This window comes from Micromesistius poutassou, assembly GCF_964030765.1.
Source record: "Micromesistius poutassou genome assembly, chromosome: 4".
Classification (NCBI taxonomy): Eukaryota; Metazoa; Chordata; class Actinopteri; order Gadiformes; family Gadidae; genus Micromesistius; species Micromesistius poutassou.
The window spans coordinates 13,739,185-13,762,376 of record NC_140274.1 but is presented as its reverse complement, the minus strand read 5'-3'; the positions used below and the strand labels follow the sequence as shown (position 1 = coordinate 13,762,376).

Genomic DNA, 23,192 nt, shown 5'->3' with positions numbered 1-23,192 from the left:
TTACTGAGGTTCATTTTAGCATTGAATAGAAAAAATATCTTTCCTTGTTGGTCCCTGCCTTTTTTTGTTGTTGTACTCAATCCATCTTATCAGATGTCTTTATGTGGTTCTGCAGTTTAATGTCTCACACACATACACACGCACACGCACACGCACACACAGACCCCTTTCCTAAACAAGGTTGGAAAGATTGCATGCAACAAATGAAAATGGTGACAATAAAAACAGCATACATCCATACAGATATCAAGGTGCATTTTAATTGAACGAAGATGCAATGATATACAGTCAGCATCAGCATCCTCCATTACAAAAACATTAAAATTAGAACATTTTCAGAAAAAACGTAATAAGTATCGTACAGCCAATATGGGGTACCAGAGAAGAAGCATGACATTGCCTATGAGTCTTCATTTGTCATCATACGTCGATAAAACACAGTACATTAACGCTATTTACACTCTGTAACACGTGTGGACATTGAATGCAATTCTCACGGTGAATACAGTCAATAGAATATATGTATTTTCATATATATTAATATCTGTCTTTTACAAATTATATATTAACGCATTATATCACAGAGAAAGGCAATCTACAACCTTTGCTTTCAGCTACACACAACACCCCTTTTTTGTAACCCTTTTTGATATTTCTGTTTGGTAATTTGTGGACGGGAGTCTTTGGTTGTTTGGGAACAATCACGGCGTCCAGTCAATCAGTGATTTGCCGTTGTTTAGAATAGCATTTTAAACGTTAAAAGCTGTTTGTTTGGATTCAGTCAAGTCTGTATGTTTTTTCAAAGGGCTATTGTTTACATAGACAGGAAACAAAGCAAAACACAATAAAATAATACAAAAGTAATGAAATGGGTTCCTTACCCAGTGCAAAAATAAGTTATCATTACTCACCCTCCCCCTTTAAACTTGGTGTCAAAACCAACATGGCATAATGCCTGACACCTTACATGACAGGGGGACCAAAGTGACCAAAAAGGAGATTTTTCTGTTAACTCTGAAAATGCGAACGAGAAGGACTGTATGTTTCATTCAAACATTGCCATATTGCTTTTCCCTGTAAATGTGTTCCTTTAACTGGGCTGAAGTCATTTCATTAGGGCAGTGAGTCAAGGACCTATTTTCCGAGGAATATCCCACAGGGACAGTCCTCCCACACTGGGAGCGCATTGGAGTGCTATAAACTATAAAACATATTCCTTCCCTCATATCAATTCATAACTCAATCCACTGTAAATGTAGTGCAGTAAACAAAATAAAATTTATCTGGCTCCCACGACAATCTCACTCCAATTCAGTAAAAGCCAATTGGAAACTTCAATACTATTTTTCAATATTTTTTCATTTGGAACAATCCAGAGCACTAGCCGTGCACTGTCACACTTTAGTTGTCCGTTGACCTAAAATGGCAGAAAGACGCATATGGTGCTTGCATTACCTTTGGGAAACCCAGCCAAAAGTAGTTAACCTGAGACACGCTTACGTTGTGTGGAACAACCTGTCCAAAGCTGCGAACGGCGGCCGCTGTGGATGCGTGCTGCCGACCGGCCGTCATACACACACACACACACACACACACACACACACACACACACACACACACACACACACACACACACACACACACACACACACACACACACACACACACACACACACAGAGGCCCTGCGGGTTGCATTACACAGCTAGTGTACCGAAGGAGGAATCATATTCAAAGGCCCTGTTTTTGCTGCTGTAAAGGGGATCAGATTCATGGAGCGAGAGGGGGGGGGGGGGGGGGGGGGGGGGGGGGGTTCTGAGTCGGGTTTGACAGCTGTTTGTCGCCCTAGTCCTGGCGCCAGCGGCCCCTACTGAGCCTGGTCACTGTTAATCTCCAGTGAGCATACCTGGCTAGCCGATCTCTTCAAAGAAATACCCAGATACCCTAGCCCTCCGTACTGGGCCAGCCTCCCTCCATCTAGGAGGCTCTCCTATGTTACCATGGCCTCCAGGCCAGACCCTAGCCCTCCATACTGGGCCAGCCTCGCCTCCAAACAGGGCCTCCCTCCCAGGCCTCATCACTGGCCCTGCTGGCCTGCTGTGATCAGGTGGATCTCTTGTTATAATCATGTCTAATTAGCTCAGCCACGCTGAGGACAGAGGACAATGGCCATCAGCTGGGAGAACAGGGCCAGGGTGAAACTGTGCCAGGCCAGGTCAGGCCAGCCGACTGAGGGGCTGGTCCCCTCTCCCTGCGCTGGCACGTCCCCTGGGCCACGTGTTATCCGCGTCCCTACAACGCACCACGACGCTAAGGGCTAAGAGAGGGCTAGCGATGTTACATGCTGTACGAACGATTCCAGTGGTGTATTTTTGTACTATTTTTGTTACATTACGAAAAGAAAACGGGAGCGTTTGGTTTCTCCTCCGCCACCACCTCTCCTCCTCCTCCTTCTCTCACCTACTGCTGGTTTCAAACAGTGTAAAGTATGTCTCTAACAAACCTGTTCTTTCTATTGCTATATATATCTTCACTAACAAACTAGGATTTCTGTAACGTGTGTGTATGTGTCCAGACTGTGTCTCTGAACATATATCAAAACCTGTATATAGTTTGTGCAAGGATGTTTGCATGCATGGATTTGGTTTGGACGTGTGTGTGTGTGTGTGTGTGTGTGTGTGTGTGTGTGTGTGTATGCGAACATATGAAAGTGTGTGTGTCTCAGCATTTGCTGTGTGGTCTTGTAACCTCAGCAACGTCTCTCTCTATAGTCACAGCCACCTCACATCTCGGCTGTTTGCCCGGATGGGTCAGACATGACCAGGTGTATGTGTGTGTGTGTTTGCAGTCACTGTACATGGGGGGGGGGGGGGGGGGTCTCGAGAGGGGAAAACCATGAAGGATTGGGGCGTTGTTTGATACAGGGGGTTAAAGATCAGCCAAATCAAAGTCTCACACCCTCATCAACTGCGGGCCCGCCCACCCCCACCCCCACCCCGATCCCGGACCCCACCCTCCCCAAACCTCTCCACAGTCTTAGTATCGCTGCATCCGGCCACGCTGACACTGTCCATCCGTTTGTGTGTCCTTCTTTCTCTGTGTGTGTGTGTGTGTGTGTGTGTGTGTGTGTGTGTGTGTGTGTGTGTGTGTGTGTGTGTGTGTGTGTGTGAGCGGCCTCAGCCTTTAGTCCCAGCCGTTGTCCTTGATCATGTGGGCCAGCTCAATGATGAACTTGCCCTCTTTGTACTTCTGACTGCTCTCGAAGGCATGCTCCTGGAGAGAGACAGACAGACAGACAGGATAAATGGAGATTGAGCGATTTGAATCCGGAAAAAGGAAAGTGGGATGTTTTCACGTTTTCACTCTGACCACTGAGTGACTCAAAGGTGACCTGCTACCCCTGACTTCTCCCTGGGTGTCAGCTATGTGTCACGTACAACGGTCCTTTCATTTCCCGTCACTGCAGAGGTACAGTCATCAGATTTCAAGTGGATTGAATCCCTTGACATGGGTTGAAGGGTAAGTATAAGCAGTCCTTTTTGAAGGAAACATCTTTAAAACTCCAGCCACCTCTGACACACACTGGCCCACATGTAGACACCCTATTCCCCTGTATCACCATCCCGCAGGTAGACTTAAAATAAACATTTTCTCTGTTGACCGTGGAGCTTGGAGGCCGTGTTTTGGTTTGGGCTATTTTGGTTTGTGCCGCCGGTGCGTTTTCATCAGATCCACGTGGAAGTGCACTAGGTCATTCTGGAAGCAGGAAGACTGCAGGACCAGCAGCCCTGCCCACATCTCGTATAAATAGCTGCCCTCCATTTACACATATCTAGTGTCTAAGAGTTTGTGTGTGTGTGTGTGTGTGCGTGCGTGTGTGTTTGTGACCCATTTATCCGGCTGTGTTATGCTACCACACCTCCTATTAAGACTGTACTTAAGCCAGGCAATGACTGACACGTTCGGGACTGTTGGATGTTTGCGAATTAAGAGCACGTCAATAAGTCTCGACATGTCTATCGGCTATCAGAGGACACACGCCTGTTTGGCTTCCCGCCCCCCCAAACACCTCATCCATGAAGCCACGTGTCTTGCAAACTCTCTCACCTCTGTCATTATGGGATGTTGCCCCCCCCACAACAGCTGCACAAGATCAGCCCTGCTGATAAATGGGCCAGTTAGCACGTGGCGGCGTTGGGGGTCAAGGTCAAATCAAATCAATATTGGGAGGGGGTGGGGGGACCAGAACACCAGCATGGGTCTGGGTCTGCCTGGGTGAGGTCAACAAACTGTACCACATAAACCTTGACCATGAATAAACCTTATTTATTCACCCCAACACATGCAACAAAAACACGCACCAGCAACAAATAGTTGCTAGTCAGTCCCAAACCAGAGATCCCATCTCCTGCCTCGATCTATTCCACGCTTACATTTCATCGGCACTTAGCCCAGCGGAAGTGGATTAAAATAGAAGCGGTGGTGCGGATAAAGCGAAACATGTGTCGCATTAGGAGCCTCCTGAATCATGCCCGTCTAAACATGGTCGTTGTCTACGTGCCATGTGTGCAGTGCTGGGAGTGTGGGTGTTGGGTGGAAAACAAACGTACGTATTTCCAGCCCAGGGTAGTCTTGCAGTTCTCACAGTAGATATCTGCCACAGCATGCAGGCCTGTGAGCAGCACCCTCTCCTCGGCGGGACCGCACCCAACGTTTACCCTGGCAGGGGGGGGGGGGGGGGGAGAGGGAGGAGAGAGAGAGAGAGACTCAATATAATATATAATTTGTATGAGGAGATAAGTTCATTTCCCACAGCTTTCAGATGTAGTCTGTACAGAGTGAGTCACTCACTGCCACACACACGCATGCAACACACACACACACACACACACACACACACACACACACACACACACACACACACACACACACACACACACACACACACACACACACACACATACACACACACACACACACAGTATTCACACACACGCACTCAGGGGGCCTGATGATAACAAGTCATGCTGCTAGACCAAACAGCAATCATTCAAACAGCTTCATTGCCACTGATAATGGCAATGTTGTTGTTGGGGGATGTTTTTAGCTGTATGTCCACTGGGACTCGTTTGAGATGTTGATTTTATTATCATGGAAATTGTGAACTGTCCATCGCAGGCTAAAAGCGTCTTGTTTTTCACTCTGTACAGAGTGAAAATCCAAACAATACTTGTGCTCAATGTGCTCAAAATGGAGGTTGAGTCGGCTGTGCTGATCAGTTACTTACACGGAGTTGAACAGGTACGCTCTGCCCTGGCTCCCCTGGAACGACTAGAAAGATAGAGAGAGAGAGGTTAAATGATTAAGAGCTAACATTTTATTATAACGCAGACAGTGTTATCCTATGGAACTATTCAAGCAACAATCAAGTTGGAGGCTGCTTGTCTTCGATATGAAAAGTTGAATGCATCTTACATATATTATGCTGTATATAATATAATTATTGAGACATTAAAAGGGGCTGTTTGTATGAAACAGAAATTCCCTCTCATAACTGAGTCCTTTGGCCGCTAAGTGAACTGCAGCCTGCCCGAGCGTGAGAGCAATGTCCGAGCTCTGTGGGTTGAGACAATAACAACCATAAACTTATCATAAGCGGCATCAGTGGATATGATGCACATAAAATGTAAAATTTTAGAGTTCTGAAAGAAAGGATGTTTTTGACATTATCCGCACTTAGAAGTCACTTCCTTCCTTCATCCCGGCAAATCCAAACCAGTTCAAATACAACAGAAATAAGCCCCTGAGCTTTCTGGGAACTTGGGGAGGGCCTAATTATTAGTATTTTTTTGTTTAATTACAACCTAGTCATATAATGACAATTGACAGTGATATATGGATGTAAAATTCCTACACGTAGTCCAGTCAAGTACTGTGTATCTTTTACATTCAGAGATGTTCCTGGTGAACAGGTGTCACAATAATTATCGCATATGGTCAATGTTATGATTCATCAACCATTCATCAACCGACCCAGTAATCCACTCAGAAGGTAATCCATTCACTGACACCTGTCCCATCGTCTGTCATAATACATGTGTCTGAGCTCCCTCCATGGCTGTCTCTTGCATAACCAAGACTCTGCGACCCCAACACTCAAAACAACCTTCTAATTCTCACAATGTGTAACAATTATCCGCTTCACACGTGAGATGTGTTCCCACTGTTTCCAGGGGCAACCGGTTCTTAGCGAGATGAGTCACATCACAGGAAGCCAGTTCCGAAAGGCACACGCGCCCAGAGTGTGTGCGTGGCGTGCCCGGTTACCTTGGAGATAAGCTCATCGTGGTTGGCCAGGTGAGCCCGGCAGTGGATGCAGCTGTACGTTCGATGGCAGCTCGGCAGGTACGCCTGGAACGTCTTGGAGCGCGTCATTCGGACCATGGGCGGGGTGGGCGGGCGGTGCAAGAAGGGGCTGCCGGCCCAGTTCGGCTCGCATGGGAAGCACCGCAGGACACAGGTGAGGGCCGTGGTGGGTGGCGGGGAGGGAGGCACGAACCTGCAGGTAGGGGAGGGGGGAGGGAGGGAGGAGGCCACAGGGAGAGCATGACTGGGTTGGGGTTGGGGTGGGGCTGTGGCTGTGGCTGCAGAGGTTGTGTAATGGACTGGTTCTTTCTGTTCCAGTGGATATGGAATGCAATATGGGAACAGACTTGTTGCTGCCAGGTCAGTCATTTATAATGGATAAGCCCCTCGTCTAGCATGGAGAGACTTGACTTCAGCCAATTAGGGAAGGGAGGCTGAATGTGAACTCTTAGGGGTATCACATTGGATATACACACGGCCCCCGGTAACTCCCACTCATGTACCAGAAGGGTTTTAGAGACAGATCCCACCGGAGCAACAAAGCACTGATTGATCACCACCGTTGTACGCTGTTCTGTTACCGTCTAAATGGAAAATATATTTGCAAGCCAGCGAGCCCATATTCCTTTCCCCCCTCCCAGATTTTAAGCTCGTGAAATTCGTTCTGCTGCACAACAAGCTCGGCCACAGCCGACGTTGCAGCACCGCAGCCATAGTAAGTGAGGCGGCCAAATTATGATCTCTGTGTTTTGAGACTACCGGACAGCAGCGGATGATCAGCTTAACCCCGGCAGCACAGCTGTAAGGGTCCTGCTGCTGCACTGAGCGCGTCATATCTAAATAGAGTAAGCCCTCCAAACACAAGTGCCGGGATGCCCTGGTGACTGGAGGGGAAGATTAGCTGAGGTGGCCTGGGAGCCGTCCCCAGGCGGAGGGCCAGCAGGGAGGGCCGGGTGTGTTTTCACTGGGTTTAGCAGCCCGGCCCCAGGGCGCTGGCGACATACCTCGGGCTGATATGAACCGGCTCCATCTCTTGTTTCTAAAGGGTCCCACTTGAAGCTGTATCCTTATTTGATGGATTGTATGTAGTCGTGTGATGCTCGCCATGTCTGGGTTATATCTTTATTATGTGTAGTGTCAAGGAACCATAATAATACTTCATACTTAATACTACAAATATCAAGAGCCTATTTGCCAAATAGTTAAAAAGGTAAATGTTGAAAAAATGGTGTACCTGTAAAAACAAACAGGAATGTTTACTATTCTGCTGTTTGATTGTTGTAGATGTCAGAAAGGGCCTGGTGAAGTATTTCAGGGTGATGCGTCTGGGGTGTAAATCAATAAAACAGACGAGTATGTCTTTGTTTACTCTTCTCTGACTTCCAACCGTGGAATGTTAGTCAGCCATGACTCTCTCCTCCAACACCCACAAACAGTCAGGCACTATGATAAAACACACTGGAGATCTGTAATAATACAGACACACCTAAGGTATACTGTACTGGAAATAAAATAGAGACACACGATTGGTTTGAGCAGTTGCAAAGGAAAGGGCGGCATGGATGTTGTCATTGTGTCAGAGAGAATGCGTAGAACATGATTCAACCAAACAACATTTGCAGAACAAATAATTGTTACGTTCATGAGGCACATCGGGATCAGCACACATGCACGCACCTCAATCCTTGCAGTTAACATTTTTGACAGCTAATGGTATTGTTTGTCGTATAAGAACATCTCAGATGAATTGCTCAGTGTCAATCAAGTGTGATGCAGCTGAACAAACCCAGAATGCAACAGGACTCCATGAATATGTGTCCAACAGACAGCCCAGACGAGACATGACTCATTAGCATAAAACAGTACGTGAACCAAAGGCTTTCTTCTGCAATCTAAATACATAAAAGGAGAAGTAATGGCTCTCAAGGTATTTGATTTGAGAGAGCCAGTACAACTTAGTTAAGGGTTAGTTAATGTTTCAGTTAAACAAGAACATTCTCTTTTTCCTGGTCTAAGTCATCATTGGATATATTTATCTACATATTATGTTAGGAAGGCTAAATAGACGTTCACTTGTTCAGAAGTCAAAAATACAACGATGCCCTGCCTGGCAGCCCTGTTCATGAGACCAAGGCCAGGACTACGCCATCAGGCAAATCTTTTTAGGAATAATGGGCATTTGGAAAGCAAATTGAATTACCCAGTCACTTTGGAAAACTTTGCTAGACAAACAGAAAAATGACCAGTCCACTGACTATCCATGTCTGAGCCTCCTTTTAGTACAAATTTCTTTTTTTGTTTGTCATCATTTTTCATTGAAACCATACATGCATTGCATGCATGTTTCCTTTGAATCATTCAAGTCGTGTCTCCTTATTTGTGTCCTAAATTACCTATGCCCCGATCCATCTGTCTTTCTGTTTTGTTTGACTTATGTCCCTACCCCTGCATGTCTATTTGTATGCCTTTTGTATCCCTCTGTATTCCTTCATTAAGTGTAGTCTTGCTCTGATTCCTCCTGTCCCTTCATCTCTCTGTCCATCCCTTTGTCTGTATGTCTGGCCATCTGTATGCCTGTCAATCTCTCTGTATGTCTGTCCATCTCTCTGTATGCCTGTCTGTACACACACAGTCATCCAGTCTGTGCAACAGCAAAAATATACTACGTGCACAAGCCCTTATCAGCCCAAGGGCCCGTCTATTCTAACAGCAACCTTTGTTACATAACACACATTGATGCTGCTGCCACTGCTGCTCCTGCAGGGGAGGAGAGGAGTAGAGGAGAGTCAGCCAACAGAAAGCAAGAGAAAGAAGTGGGAGAGATCAAGTAAAGGTAGAAAGATAGAAAGATTGGAGGAAGAAAGAATGAAAGCAAGGAGTGGAAGACCGAAAGACAAAAAGGAAAGGCAGACAGAAAGATAAACAAGGAGAAGCAGACGGAAAGATAAACAAGGAGAGGCAGACGGAGAGATAAACAAGGAGAAGCAGACGGAAAGATAAACAAGAAGGAGGGGCCGAGAGGAAGCTGGAGGTATGGAGGCCAGGCAGAGTGAGAAGTCACACGGCAGCAGTTAAAAGTGATAAGGAGAGGGGAAAATAAAGAGGAGGAGTGAGTGATGGAGTGTATGGCCCATCTGTCCTTGTGTTGGCTGGTCCCTGTCCTTAACGACCCCCCTCCCTTCCACACTCCCTCCCTCCCTCCCGCCCTCTCCCTCTCATCCTTCCCCTCGTGACGGCTCCGATCAGGCTCATTAGCATACAACACAATGACCTCATCCGCCACAGCCCGGGATGAGACAGTGGACCAGTACAGGCCAGAGTCAGGGTGGTCACCCTGATATGAGATTGTTTCCATGGGTGGTGGTGATGTCACGCAGTGTTTTGTTCTTTTTTTACATTCTCTGACGCAACTCTGGCAGCGATCCCTGGTTCGTATTTCACAGGATCGATGATCAGGATAGTTTGTGAGCGGCCATAAGTCACGAGCCGATGCAAACAAAAGAAGGCATTTACACCCCCCTCAGTGAGTCACAGTCCCCCCCCCCCCCATCTGCCTTTTTGGGGGTTGCTTGTTTTCTCTTTTAGTGGAATTATTCTGTGGAGTTCTCCAGACAGTTACAGAAAATATGTGGACGCAGAACATGATGAACCCAACAGTATGTCATCATGTTTGTTTTGGATCCATGATATGGATATTTGATTATCTCTTGTGGTGCACCCAACTCTGACCCCACAACAATCTATCAATATTACCAATATTGAACTCCATATAGAAGCTACGGCCAGTGCAAACTCTTAACATTAACAGCCGCTTATATATTCCAAGAGCTACATTACACCATTATTAACTTAAAATAGTAAACTCGGCTAACAACTCAAAGTTAAAACTGTTAGGTACAAACTGCACATGCACAGATTGCACATGTAGAATTGGCATCAAGGAAAAAACCCATACCAAGACCAGAGCTCTTCATCTGGCTTCATGTATGCTGGGCTTTGATCCATAATGTTAGTAGTAGTGTAGTGGTATTGGTGGAAGTAATAGAAGTAGAATCATCTGCCACAGAAGAACCAAATGGACTGTTTGGTTTAATTTACTTGAATGTTATCGTAGTCACCACCATTAGAATATTGTAGTGCCTCCACCATTGCATGGTGGATGGGCCAACATGTAAACTACAATGGGTACAGTCTGAGAGCTCAACGGTGAATAGACCCTACTATGAAGTAGACCGTACTTCATAGTAGTAGACCGTACTTCATAGTAGTGTCTATTCACCGTTGAGCTCTCAGACTTTACCCATTCTAGTTTACATGTTGGCCCATAAACACCTATAGACACACACAAGTATCTAGTGATTCAAGTATATCACTAGATTGGAATCTTGGGTTGAGGACCTTGACTGCTGTTCTGTCTTGTATAGACGATCACTATCATGATATGTAGCATGCTCTTGCCTGCCTGGTCTTGCTTTGGCTGTTTGAAACTGACTGGTCTTGCTTTGGCTGTTTGAAACTGACTTGGTTTGTCGGGGAGTAGCAGTCCGTATAGTCCAAGTGCTCTTTGAGAGGTTTGACTCAAAAGTAAGAAGACCATATTTGTGATAAGAAGTCTTTCAAACGTAATGTCTATGCAACTGAGACATAGCTAAGATAAAGCACCGAAAAAACTAAACAAATCCCTTTGCAGGTCTAAAGGAGCATTAACGTGGAAAAATCTGGTGGGCCTAGTAGTCAGGTAGGTATAATATTGTATTAAGCCTTTATCAGTTCTGAACAATGTTATCAACAGAATAACAAACTAAGAAAATAAAGCAAACAATAACAATAGGCTACTATCAACAGAGCGAGCTGCATCAGTTTGAAGTGATGTGGGATTATTGACAACATGAATAACGTCGGTTTACTTTAACAACTTCAGCGACCACAGACAGCAGGCTGAGCACGCTGATGCCCGCTTTGCCATGTTGCCCGTGATCTAAACAAACGTGCAGGCACACACGTCTGACTTCAAAAACCACAATAAGGCCTACTTCATTCAAAACAAATGTTCAGGTCGATCACCTGTGAGCTATGAGCGGAGTGATCACGGCCCAGTCATCTGCCAGTCTGCATTGATGATTCTATTTTTTATTTTGCTGACGTGCGAGTACCGCGCCAGTCACTGCGCCCACTGAGAGCTGATGGCGCATACAGGGCAGCCCGCCATGCATCATTGTAGCAGAAAGTCTACCGATGTATACAATTGCATTTCACAGAGGTAAGAAGTTTTATCGCAACGAACTGTTCACCCACCATGTTTATTATTTAAAAACAAAGGATGACAACAATCGCATCACTAGCAATGCATGTCAAAACATACCAAGGTTTGTTTTTTACCTTTGAAATGAAGAAAAAAATGTTCACCACTAAAGAAAGTAGCACCTCCTCGTTGTCCTCGTTGAACTGCCAATTCTAAGCGCCCATTCGCATTCCTTTCGGTAAATTACTTCTCCAGCTCTGGTAAGTCGTGCAGACGCAATGTTTTGACGCGCCAGTACGCAGCTGTACCCAAAAGAGTTTTCAAGAAGGTAGCTGCTAAATCCTAGGGTCCGAACGTATGGTTGGCGATACGTCTCTTCGTAACCAACCTATCACTGTTACAGTTGGGCGTACCTCTCTCCGTTACCAGCCATTGACACCCATAGACACCAACCATGGAACGGAGTAAGGGACCCGCCTACTGTACGTTCGGACCCTTGGATCTAGCAACTACCTCTAAGAACGAGCGCAGGAATCAAACCGTATCAAGGCTTGATAAATTATTGACTGGCGTTACAGCCAACCAACAAAGCGAATGGGCATAGCAACAGAGCTTATTGGTCGTGAGTCGATATGGGTATCCAATAAACCCACTGCTGTCTCAGATTTAACAGAAGTACGTGTTTTTGATTTATAAAAACAGGAAATTAACCAAAAGCGACCCACGTTATGCATTTGTTATTATATTTTTCCATTGATTTAGGATTTAAATTTATTATTATTATTTTTTTAAATAAAAAACCGTTATCGTTTGCATTTATTGTATGGTCATAAACTAGTCTGCCAGGACGATGTTGTTCTTTTGGACCACGCTCTTACTTCTTTGGCTCATACTGAAAACAGAAGTGTTCATTTACAAGTTTTTGAAAAACAAATTTATATATTTACTTCAGTCAATCTATAGAAACATTTTTTTTGGAGTAAAATACATTTTGGTGCGAACAACTAGGCAAAAAGTAGGGACAAATGCAAGCCCATATTCAAAATAGCCCTAAGCCTAGATTGAGATGCTACAATAAAATGTGTAAAATGTGTAAGATGCTACAATAAAATGCTACAATAAAAAGTGGGACTAACAATTATAGTCCTAAGAAACGTTGCGAAAGATTATTCAATTTTCATTTCGAATTTACATCAAGTTGGCCAACATTTTGAATTCAGCAAAACAGTCCAGGTAAAACATCTGGAAAAAAACAATGTCCCACATGTAGAGCAAGAAGACGGCTTTGATGTTGGGTGCTGCATGAAAACAGTATCCACATCTTTTCTCCAAACATGTTTGTAGCGCCATCTGCTGTTCAATTTATTACTGTGAATTGAATATTATACTGCAATAATATAGCTCATACTCACAAAACTCAAATCAATGTTTTTATTATCCCAATACAGTGGAAACAAATATAATTTAACCACCACCACTTTTTGGCACACATAATCCCTCGATTCGTCCTTAATATTATAATGAAATTAGGTACTTATTATCTGCAAATACATGGAATGTAAGGAATCTTAATGGGACCTTTTAATAAGGTTCAACAGATTTTGTTAAAATCAAAACAAAAAAAAAAGAATTTCTCACAATAATTAAATCTCTGAAAACGTTATACATTTTAAACAATAACATGCCATTAACACCATCTCGATTACTACAAGTCACAAATTCAGTGATGTGCCACTAAATGTCAAACAGTACACAAACAATTCAATTTGTTACACCTCACCATTGCACAGCCAAAACTACATTCACGTCACACCACAAAAACGTATTAATTTTTGGGGCGTCATAATCTCAGTGGCCTTTGCACAGTACATCAAGAAATATCCAGAATCATTGGTAGCATATTGTCGATTCTTGCCAGTGACATTATTGTGTGACATGAAACATTGTTTCAATTGTCTTTGCTTATATAGTTGACAATAATTCTTGAAACAAGTACCATATAAGTATGTTTGCTTCACATATTGTTTTGTACCTTGCATATCAACTTATTTTGATGTGAACCTCATAGTCACAGTACCTGTCAGTACCTGTCAAGTGTCTGTACAACCAAAAGCATGCCAGTGTTACACCAGAAGGCAGGAGAATAATGCCAATGTGTGCCAATGTGCATTTCAAACAACCCTGAAATGAAAAAAAGAAAAAAAATATATATATATAAAACAAAAAGAATATTGATGGTTTTCAGCATGGAGTGTGTGTGTGCGCACGTGCGTGTGTGTGTTCTCTGTAAGGCCCACAGTGTAAACACCCCATTCACCCCCTTCTAAGGACGCATTCATCTCATTCACCCAAACATGGAGGAGGAGGCTGAGAGAGTCCAACTTTCCACATACTGTGAGTTCAATGTTTTCCAATGTTTTTCCAGTGCAAAAATATATTTTGTTGGTTTGTTTGTTTGTTTATATTTGCAAGGGTATCAAGAGTATTGGTGGCAAGGCCCCTGTTGCAGGATGTTTGAAACTGTGACGGACAGCCCGGCAGGAACTGCCTCAGTCCACTGGCCACGTGCTGTGGTCCTGGCAGGTCAGTCAGATTGTAGGCTAAGCTGGATGGAGGGGGCGGGGGGCAGAGTGTCGGTAAGCTAGCAGGTCACTAGGGCTTAGTGATGCCATTCCTCTCGATGAAGTCTTTAAGCTTGGTGGGAAAATCTGTCATAACACCCGTGGCTCCCAAATCAAACGCCCTCTGGAAGTCCTCGTCGTCGTTCAGCACCCAGATGTACACCTGCGAGCAGAGCAGACAAAATAACTCACACTGAGCCTTATACGTGTTGACTGTCAGAATGGAATCCAGGAATAACCGGATCAAGGCATAATGAAACATGACTAATTGCAATGCTGTGAATTTCTTGATTTTCCTGTTTTTCTTTTTGTGTATCTTATGAGTGCACCGGCAACAACACGTTTGGACAGAGACTCAATACAATGAGGTGCATGTGCTCCGTTGATACATAAGTATGACATAAGTTCCAACTTTGCATCACCAGTAGATCCCTCTCTATAGCTCTATATATACACACACATACGGTAAACGTGATGTATACAGTGGTAACCGGTCAGAAGAAGATTCAATATTGGCATTTCAATATTAATCTTGCCTGTATTCCTCTGGCGGTTAGATGGTCAAACAGAGCTTTCCTCATCAGCAGGCTGCAAGACAAGCAAAGAGACAGTCCACAGTTGCAGGTAAGGTCACAAGAAGAAGTGCTTGGTGGTACAGGGAGGGAACAACGCAGAGGTGAGTCTGAGCAATGAAACATTCCAAAAGTGCATGCATGTAAGAGTGACGTGTGTGTGTGTGTGTGTGTGTGTGTGTGTGTGTGTGTGTGTGTGTGTGTGTGTGTGTGTGTGTGTGTGTGTGTGTGTGTGTGTGTGTGTGTGTGTGTGTGTGTCCGTCCATCCGTCCGTCCGTCCGTCCAACACTTACGAATCTGCAAGCCATGTGATGACTCTCTGGGTCCTGGTTATTTTGCTAGGATCCTTTAATCTGTAAGACAATGATGAAAAGTGTAATGTATAGATGACAGCAGAGAAGATAGACATGATTTGAAATCCACAATAGTTCATTTTATACAAGAACATAGTTTCAGAAGACTTTCGCAAACAATGATGCTACTGATTAGCAATTTTTTCCTTAGTGACTAACTGTGAGCAACGGTTATGGTATGTATATTTTTAAATCTTGCCCAGTATATAGATTAAAGCTAAGTTCCTAATGTATTCTGGTCTAGATATTATTTTTATGACGTATGCCTAACGACATGTATGAATATCATTGTTGGGGGCCCCGAAACACTTAACACACTCCATCACAGAGGCTAATTCCAACTAATCCTGTGATCCTCTTCAGGGGCCAAAGATGTGTATTTAAGGGCTGCTATGAGTGGGACTGTCATACACAGTGCCTGATCCTTAACCCACTGCAGTGAAATGCCATGCACTTGGAGACTAATGCCCTACTCCTGAATCTGAGATACAATGGAAACCCAAATCCCAGTGGAATGAGCCAGGAGATTAAATGGCCACACAGGGTATTTTAAATACAAGCAAGGACATAAAAAATAACTTTGGACCTCGAAAAGACACTATAGCATTATCAAGTCCTACTTTAACAGTCTCCAAATAAAGTCACTTTCTATAGTCACTTTCTATAGTCTCTTAAATTGAATAAATATTTGTGTTAATTAATGTTCTTGTTTGGTAACTAAATTATTAGATAAAAAAGGGTCATTAGACTAGTGTCTGTATGTGTGTGTGTGTGTGCTCTGACTTTGTGATAATTGAGGGCATGGGGATCTCCAGGAACTGCTCCTTGAGGGGGACGAAGGGCAGGAGCCCGGTGTAGAAGAGCCCCAGCAGCTGCAGAACACGGGCCAAGCTGAACAACACAGGGATACGAGGGTTCTGAAAGAAACACACAAACGTACACACGCACACACACATTTACAGTTTTACCATGACAGATTTTTTTTTATTGTATATAAGAAATATAGAACATAATATAAAAAAAACACCAACACACCATTTTATTTATACATTCAAATCATTGACTCTACATTATTATTATGATCAAAGGGAGTATATATGTATCGCTGTTTGTGGTGACTCGCCTCCTTGTAGCACTTCTTGGCAATTTTGTTACTGGAGTTGCCCCACACGGTGAGATGCTCTCTGTCGTACTGCATCACCATCTCAGAGACCTGGGGTGATAATGACATGCAGACCCACTTACTTCATACACTTTACCCCCCAAATCTCTTTAAACATACCATTTGTCATCGTGATTCACATAAATGGAAAAGCTATTTAAAAACCACTGTCTTTTTTATGATTAAACCATAAACAAAAATAAACACATGTGTTTCCATTAGCAAGACAGCAGTGAACGGCCCTCGCAGGAAGAGATAGACGGCTACCTTCTTGATGAGTGTGTCGTTGTTGACCTTGATGTCCACATTGACCGGGGTGTTGGGGAAGGCCTCGAACACGTCCCTTAGCAGAGGCATGCACTTGTCCTCCCCTGCCTCGCAGTAACACTCTGCATGCATGCAAACAACACACACCAGACCTGCAATCAGATCCACTGCAGCCACCACTAGTTAACCATGTGACAGTCTAGCCTTGTCCATAGCGCTTAGGCGTCTGGGTCAAGTACATCCTATGTGCTTTGGGAAGCAGTGTCGAACCAGTGTATTTCTGTTGGTTGTAGTTCATGCAAATGATCCATAAGCTTTATTTCTAGAACAAGAGTAGTATGTTAGTAGGTTACATTTCAAAAGCTCCTACGGTAGGCGTCGATGTGAAATTTTGACTAAAGAATTGTTCAAGTCACCACATGTAATGCACTATAACACTTACACACATTTATTGTTAATCAAAATAAATGACTATCTATATTTTATTTATTTATTTATTTATTTATATATATATTTATATATTTAATTGTTTGTTCAGATTACTTTTCTCTTGATATCAACGAGCGTTGTTATGGGATATGCTTACCTCTCTGGAAAGTGACATCCAGTTTGCGAAGGTAACTGGGGAGATCCTGCCAATAGCACACATACCACAGGCAGAAACATCAACCAAGAGCTTTCTTCTAAACAAATGTACAATGTTGGCAAAAAACTGTCATACTGATCTTTCATCATGTAGTTTATAGAGTTTTAAGGAACTTACATAACTTTGCAACTTGTGACAAGAAGCTTGTGATATTTGAAACTAGTGACATGAAGCTTGTGTTATGTTTCCCCTTTCTAAAACATTGAGGCTACTCGATGTGGGTTTGATCTGGGGACAAAGTGCTGGGGATGATCACTTCTTGTTCCACCTTGAACTTCAAATAGACCTTGCACAGCTTCGATGCCTGTTTTGACACTGTTCCAACTCAACTGTTTCAACTTGCATGACTTTGCAGAATACAATGCTGTTTTTTCCCCTGGTATCCTATCCTAAAGTGCTGGAGATCAATTTACATCCTGGCGTAAACTTTTAATTTTGCCAACAAATATATATACAAACCAAAATCCCATATCAAATTGTTACTTGTTGAGGAAGAACAAAGAGTAATGTTTGAATGTTTGGAACTAGAATTAATACGATTTGGAATGTCTCCTGCCAACTAGGATGATAAAAGGGGCATGGCCACTCACAGCGTATGCCACATCTGAGATGAAGGCTTCCATGCCTGTGGACCGGATCAGGTTACCATCGTGCGACACCACCACCTCTTCATCTTTGGTCAGGTGACAGTCCAACTCCAGCATGTCTGTACCTAGATCCACAGCACTACACACACACACCCACACACACACACACACACACACACACAAAAATACATAAACATTCTAATGGAAAAGTAGATATGTTTTTGAGTATGCTTTTTCAGGTTTTGTTAACAAGCCATCCCATCTTGTAACTGAAGTAGTCTAGCTCCCCTTTTGTTAACCTTTTGCCTGCCGTGAACCGGTCACAAGAAATCAGTGACCCCCTCATGCATTTATCTGTTTGCCGAATCTTAGGCCTTGAGATAAAATGTTCCCACCTTTGATGTAAGACAAATGCATCACAGATAAGGGGATATGCCTCATTTCCCTAAGGACAACAGCTTTCTGGGGAGGGGGTGATAAAAAGCTCTGTGAATCTGTCCTAGACACAATATCTCCTTAAAGAAATTTCAAGACACCATAAACAACTACGTGCATAGAAAGATGCACATTCACTGGATTACTTGATACATGACAAGCTTATCCTGGTTTTGGCTGGCATTGCTATAACACTAGAACACAAATGACTCACTGCTTAAAAGCTGCCATAGTGTTTTCCAGATTTTCAGCTGCCCCTGTAACAAAAAGGTGTTGTTCAATCAATTCCTCTGATTGATACATGGTTGCAAAACACATAATGGAAAGAAAAATAAAATTGGATTTGCAACCCAAAATATGAAAATCGTCTGTTATAAAATAACAAATGCATAAACAACATAGAATCACCTCCACGATGCGAGATGTGTCTGCTGACGAAAGTCTCCCTCTTCCTCCGATGTAGTAATGTGGGACACTTCATCAATAGAGCAGACGTGAGGACGTAGCCGGTTACCGTAGACCAAACATAGACCGCAGCACACATCTTTAGACCATGCACTGAAAACAAAGTAGATTACACACACATTAAAATAGAATAGCATAACGTTATTGTTAATAAAATAATACCGGTATTCTCCTGATCTGACATAAACAAACATTACCGCTGGAAGTGAGTAATACAAGACACATAAGACCTAAGTAGTTTAACCATCTCATTTGTATCAATAAAACTAACAAGTAATAATTCAAGAAATAGTCTAAATACTAGTGTATTAAGTGAGTCGATGAGAAGCAGTTTTTACTTGTCTGTGGGCAGTAGCTGCAGCTAGCTCCTAAAGTTAGCTAATTTAGGAACATTTAAAACTATGGATGGATCATTATAAAAAATAAAACAGTGTAGTTACCTAACCTAATTCCGATGAGATTGTACAGCTGTTTAGTGAAACAATCCGCTGGGCTGACACACGACATACAAACAGCCGAAGGTTGCTGCTGTCAAAAACAAATAGGGTTTGTAGCGCATGCGCAACATGTCCGGCACACAACATTGTTAATAGACCCTTGAATCCACTAGATGGAGCTGTAGTCGTGCATGCTGTTACGCACAGTGACAAATAGATCCAAAAGCACAAAACACGAACAGGTCAACCTGAGGTGTATATGGAATAGGATTCCTCCTCAAAACATGCACCACAGCAACATCTATACCACCTAATGTTATTGGATTGATCGTGAGAGGGTGCTGATTGAATCTTATAACAAAACCTATCTTATAGAGTATTGCTTTCAATGTGTTGCAGTAGACTCACCTACTCCTGATCCTGATTGTGAGGGACCGATTAACAAAGTGGTAAAAGGGCGTATTCCAGCAGAACAATCTCCACGTCAACATCATTCCCAAGTCAAAGTCCATTAGAACAGCAATAAACCTAAACATTAAGTTAGAAACTTAGATTTAACACCCTGAAAGATATATTCCATTTAACTTTTAACTGTAGATTTATTAGAATGAATACGATTAAGCCTTGATGTATAGTCTTCTTCTCTAGTTGGTTACAAGCCTACTCAGGTTAACAGACAAAATGTCCCAGAGCTTACCAGCGATCCTTGAGGAGTGGAAATGTGTGGACGAGCAGTATCAGAACATTCAGGTAGGAATGGATTAATAGTATTCTTATATATTAAATGGTATGATATTATAGCATATATACTCACTGTTATATATGCTATAATAACAGTGTCACTGTTTCATGTCTGTAATGATATATCTATTATTATTATTATTATTATTATGATTATTATTTTATATTGTGTCAACATAAATGCGATGAACCACATATACCCATACAATACTATTTGAGGTCTGTATTTTGCTGAGAAATGCTATCCTTCAACGTGTTATCCAGGATACATACAAGATCTACCTGCAGAAACTAGATGAGATCTCCAAGCTGCAGAGTAGCTGCTCTTCTGCCATCTCCAATCAGCGGCGACGATTAAAGGAGATGTCCCAGTCAATCAAGAGGTGGATGCTGTACACGCAAACCCGCACACACACACACACACACACACACACACACACACACACACACACACACACACTCATTTTCTCATACAACAAATACGACAACAAGAAGATGTTAACGAATGCAATAACATTCCATTACAATAACAATAATATCATGTTTCAGCATCTTTTCAATTTGTGTTCCTTCTACCAGATGCAGCAAAGACCTTACAGCGGAAGAAGCCAAATCCATGGAGGATATGAATGGAAAAATCAAGACAAGACCAAATCTTTTCTTGGAAATGGAATCATTTCTTCCCAAGAAAAATGGGTTAAGATTGTATTCTTTGTTTAAATGCCGGACAATAAGAGTCTCTGACCTTAAACAAATATCAGAAATGTCCCGTTAAATTAGCTGTTTTGTCTTTATCTAGGATTTATCTAAATCTGGTCCTGGGAAGTGTGGATGTGACTCTTCTCAGCAAGCAGGCAAAGTAAGCACTAAGTCAAAATGATTACTCCCTATAATAAAAGATACAAGTGTAATAATTATTGTTTTAATCATTAATAGTTCTACTCTGTTATATACTAGATAGTCTCAAACTTGCTATCATCTTGTGTTACATGTGATTACTACAAATACCATACAATTTACCAGGAAAGATTATACCAGCAATATGTCCTAGAAATCAGCCCTTCCCAATAGATTACCATGTCCCTGTGATTTTCTTCAGACAAATACTTATTGTAAGTCACTTTGGATAAAAGCGTCTGCTAAATGCCTTAAATGTAAATGTAAATGATTCCTTCTCTTTTTTTGTTAAATTCTTTCTTTTCTTTTCAGATTTGCCTACAAGGACGAGTATGAAAAGTTCAAGCTGTGCCTCACGGTGATACTGCTTGTATTTTCCTTCATTTGCTACTTCTTCATCAACTTCCGGTAAGCTATAGCCTTGACGCCTTTAGTTTCTGCTGATCCACGTCTTTCAGGGCAAGTCGGTTTACGGTTTACTGTGTGTGTGTGTGTGTGTGTATTTGTGTCTGTCCACAACACTAGATTTGTTGATGCAATCCTCAACTTTCTCTTGGTGTGGTACTACTGTACGCTAACAATCCGAGAGAGCGTTCTCATTACCAACGGATCCAGGTCAGTAGGTTTCATCTCCAAATGAAAGCAGGAGGACAAACAATGACAAACAATGTATGGAAAACATTTGAACTGCATCACATTTGAACTGCATCACATGCCTGCAATCCACACAGCTCACACCACTGATTTACTTCTTGTTATGTAATCTTATCCTTTCTAATAACCTGTATAATTCATAATAGAATCAAAGGTTGGTGGGTGTTCCATCACTACATCTCTACCTTCTTGTCAGGAGTAATGCTGACTTGGTAAGGTGTAAAGTGACACTGACTCTAGCCGAAACATCATCCCTCAATAATAGTACTTTATCAATGGCATTACAATCACATGACTGCATTCATTCCTTGTCTTCTTCTTCTTAAGGCCGGATGGAAATCTGTACAAAGTTTTCAGGAACCAGTTTATTGCCTACAGTTTGTATCAAAGTAAGGGCCCAATGCACCATGTCATACACTCACAAAAAAGAACACCACAACATGGTTCCATTCTGTCACCTCACCGAAATAAAAGCCCAAAAAGCCCAAAGAAAAAAGTTTATTCTTCATGGTGTCCACAGGTTTTGTCCAGTGTCTCCAATGCTACTATCAGAGTGGCTGTCTGTATAGACTACGAGCATTGGGAGAAAGACACAACATGGACCTCACTATGGGTGAGACCCCCATTAGAAACCACAAAGAAATTTCATGCCAGGAAAAATAACCGAACAGTTGCAAAGTAGATCAGTCTTCGTTGCAATGTAAGCTATGAGGAATTCCCCTGAACTCTGTGTGATACATGGTTGTGGTAATGATATTTCAGAGGGATTTCAGTCATGGATGTGGCGAGGACTGACGTTTCTCTTGCCCTTCCTGTTTTTTGGACATGTGAGTATGTGATGATGAGCTCCAACAATAGTTCACAGCTCTCTGACAAATCTTGCTGAATCATGCCCAGTCAGAACAAAATGCTTAGCTCACGAAATAGGACTCCTTGTCATGTTTTAGACCACAGGACACAGAATACCAGATGTGGTCTAGCTATTAACTGTGTGTGTGTGTGTGTGTGTGTGTGTGTGTGTGTGTGTGTGTGTGTGTGTGTGTGTGTGTGTGTGTGTGTGTGTGTGTGTGTGTGTGTCACAGTTCTGGCAGCTCGTCAATAGCCTCTCACTCTTCGGGATGGCTCAGCTCCCAGACTGTAAGGAATGGCAGGTCAGTATACCATACCAACATATATATCTTACATAACCTTTATGTATCCCAGCAGAACAACCAGAAGAACCAATAATAATATGAATAATCATATTAAATACATTTGATGGTTACTTTTTGTCTGCTTTCTCCTTTAAAACATAAACCAAATTCACTTAATATTTAATGACGCAATCCTCTTCTTATGTTTTCATCATATTAAGGTCTTGGCGTGTGGCCTCTGCTTCCTTATTCTCTTTACGGGCAATTTCTTCACCACTGTCGCCGTAGTACGCCACAAAATCAAGAGCAAGAACGAGACAAAGACCAAGAATCAATGATGCACAATGAAATTCATCCCACGGATATTGTGATTACTCTTCAAGAAAACCCAGAATGATCCTTTAATCAGTTGTATTGAATCAAAATGTTAATTTATTAATAGTTGAGAGTTAAGGTTTATGTGAAGGTATATTTGTATTAGCTTAATGTTTGACTAATCAAATAGTTGGATATATTTAATTACAATTATTCTTAACTAAAATAAAATAAACTCTCTCTCTATTTTATATATATATATATAATAAAATAAAGGGTTGACAAGGTTAAAACCCAGTGA

General features: G+C 42.5%; 3 protein-coding genes across 5 annotated transcripts; 1 reads left to right on the top strand and 2 right to left on the bottom strand.

Annotated features, from left to right (window-relative positions):
* Window positions 1–3,028: 3,028 nt before the first annotated feature.
* On the bottom strand, window positions 3,029–11,885 carry LOC311341971 (protein yippee-like 2). The gene is made up of 5 exons (XM_084466788.1): window positions 11,744–11,885; window positions 6,326–6,557; window positions 5,286–5,329; window positions 4,609–4,717; window positions 3,029–3,271 (listed from the first exon to the last, which is right to left on the bottom strand). Exons 2-5 carry the CDS (start codon window positions 6,440–6,442, stop codon window positions 3,182–3,184), a joined length of 360 nt encoding a protein of 119 aa, XP_084322914.1. The 5' UTR covers window positions 6,443–6,557; window positions 11,744–11,885; the 3' UTR covers window positions 3,029–3,181.
* Window positions 11,886–13,023: 1,138 nt separating this feature from the next.
* Window positions 13,024–20,218, bottom strand: gdpd1 (glycerophosphodiester phosphodiesterase domain containing 1). 3 transcript variants are annotated; one of them, XM_084466694.1, is made up of 12 exons: window positions 20,175–20,218; window positions 19,560–19,679; window positions 18,658–18,807; window positions 18,464–18,506; window positions 17,818–17,953; window positions 17,168–17,213; window positions 16,582–16,703; window positions 16,276–16,365; window positions 15,936–16,069; window positions 15,093–15,152; window positions 14,764–14,815; window positions 13,024–14,390 (listed from the first exon to the last, which is right to left on the bottom strand). In XM_084466694.1, exons 3-12 carry the CDS (start codon window positions 18,791–18,793, stop codon window positions 14,259–14,261), a joined length of 951 nt encoding a protein of 316 aa, XP_084322820.1. In that variant the 5' UTR covers window positions 18,794–18,807; window positions 19,560–19,679; window positions 20,175–20,218; the 3' UTR covers window positions 13,024–14,258. The 3 variants fall into 3 exon arrangements, with proteins under 3 accessions (XP_084322820.1, XP_084322819.1, XP_084322818.1); XM_084466693.1 differs by lacking the exons at window positions 19,560–19,679; window positions 20,175–20,218 and adding an exon at window positions 19,155–19,379; XM_084466692.1 differs by lacking the exons at window positions 19,560–19,679; window positions 20,175–20,218 and adding an exon at window positions 19,160–19,379.
* LOC311341881 (transmembrane protein 120A-A-like) lies at window positions 19,675–23,033 on the top strand. Its single transcript, XM_084466695.1, has 12 exons — window positions 19,675–19,901; window positions 20,157–20,275; window positions 20,472–20,588; window positions 20,692–20,751; window positions 21,102–21,197; window positions 21,315–21,404; window positions 21,590–21,655; window positions 21,771–21,832; window positions 21,964–22,056; window positions 22,206–22,270; window positions 22,526–22,594; window positions 22,798–23,033. The coding sequence occupies exons 1-12, from the start codon at window positions 19,833–19,835 to the stop codon at window positions 22,912–22,914; spliced, it is 1,023 nt and encodes a 340-aa protein (XP_084322821.1). The 5' UTR covers window positions 19,675–19,832; the 3' UTR covers window positions 22,915–23,033.
* The last annotated feature ends 159 nt before the right edge of the window (window positions 23,034–23,192 follow it).

Excerpts from the sequence above, each read along its gene's own strand:
- LOC311341971 (XM_084466788.1), bottom strand. The coding sequence starts at position 6,442 with ATGGTCCGAATGACGCGCTCCAAGACGTTCCAGGCGTACCTGCCGAGC. Across the intron at positions 5,330-6,325 it reads ACGATGAGCTTATCTCCAAG|TCGTTCCAGGGGAGCCAGGG; the intron begins GTAACCGGGCAC and ends CTATCTTTCTAG. Across the intron at positions 3,272-4,608 it reads CTACCCTGGGCTGGAAATAC|GAGCATGCCTTCGAGAGCAG; the intron begins GTACGTTTGTTT and ends GTCTCTCTCCAG.
- gdpd1 (XM_084466692.1), bottom strand. The coding sequence starts at position 19,298 with ATGTTGTGTGCCGGACATGTTGCGCATGCGCTACAAACCCTATTTGTT. Across the intron at positions 16,070-16,275 it reads CCAAGAAGTGCTACAAGGAG|AACCCTCGTATCCCTGTGTT; the intron begins GCGAGTCACCAC and ends TGTTTCTTTCAG. Across the intron at positions 15,153-15,935 it reads ATGCCCTCAATTATCACAAA|ATTAAAGGATCCTAGCAAAA; the intron begins GTCAGAGCACAC and ends ATTGTCTTACAG.
- LOC311341881 (XM_084466695.1), top strand. The coding sequence starts at position 19,833 with ATGTCCCAGAGCTTACCAGCGATCCTTGAGGAGTGGAAATGTGTGGAC. Across the intron at positions 21,198-21,314 it reads TACTTCTTCATCAACTTCCG|ATTTGTTGATGCAATCCTCA; the intron begins GTAAGCTATAGC and ends CCACAACACTAG. Across the intron at positions 21,833-21,963 it reads TGCCTACAGTTTGTATCAAA|GTTTTGTCCAGTGTCTCCAA; the intron begins GTAAGGGCCCAA and ends TGGTGTCCACAG.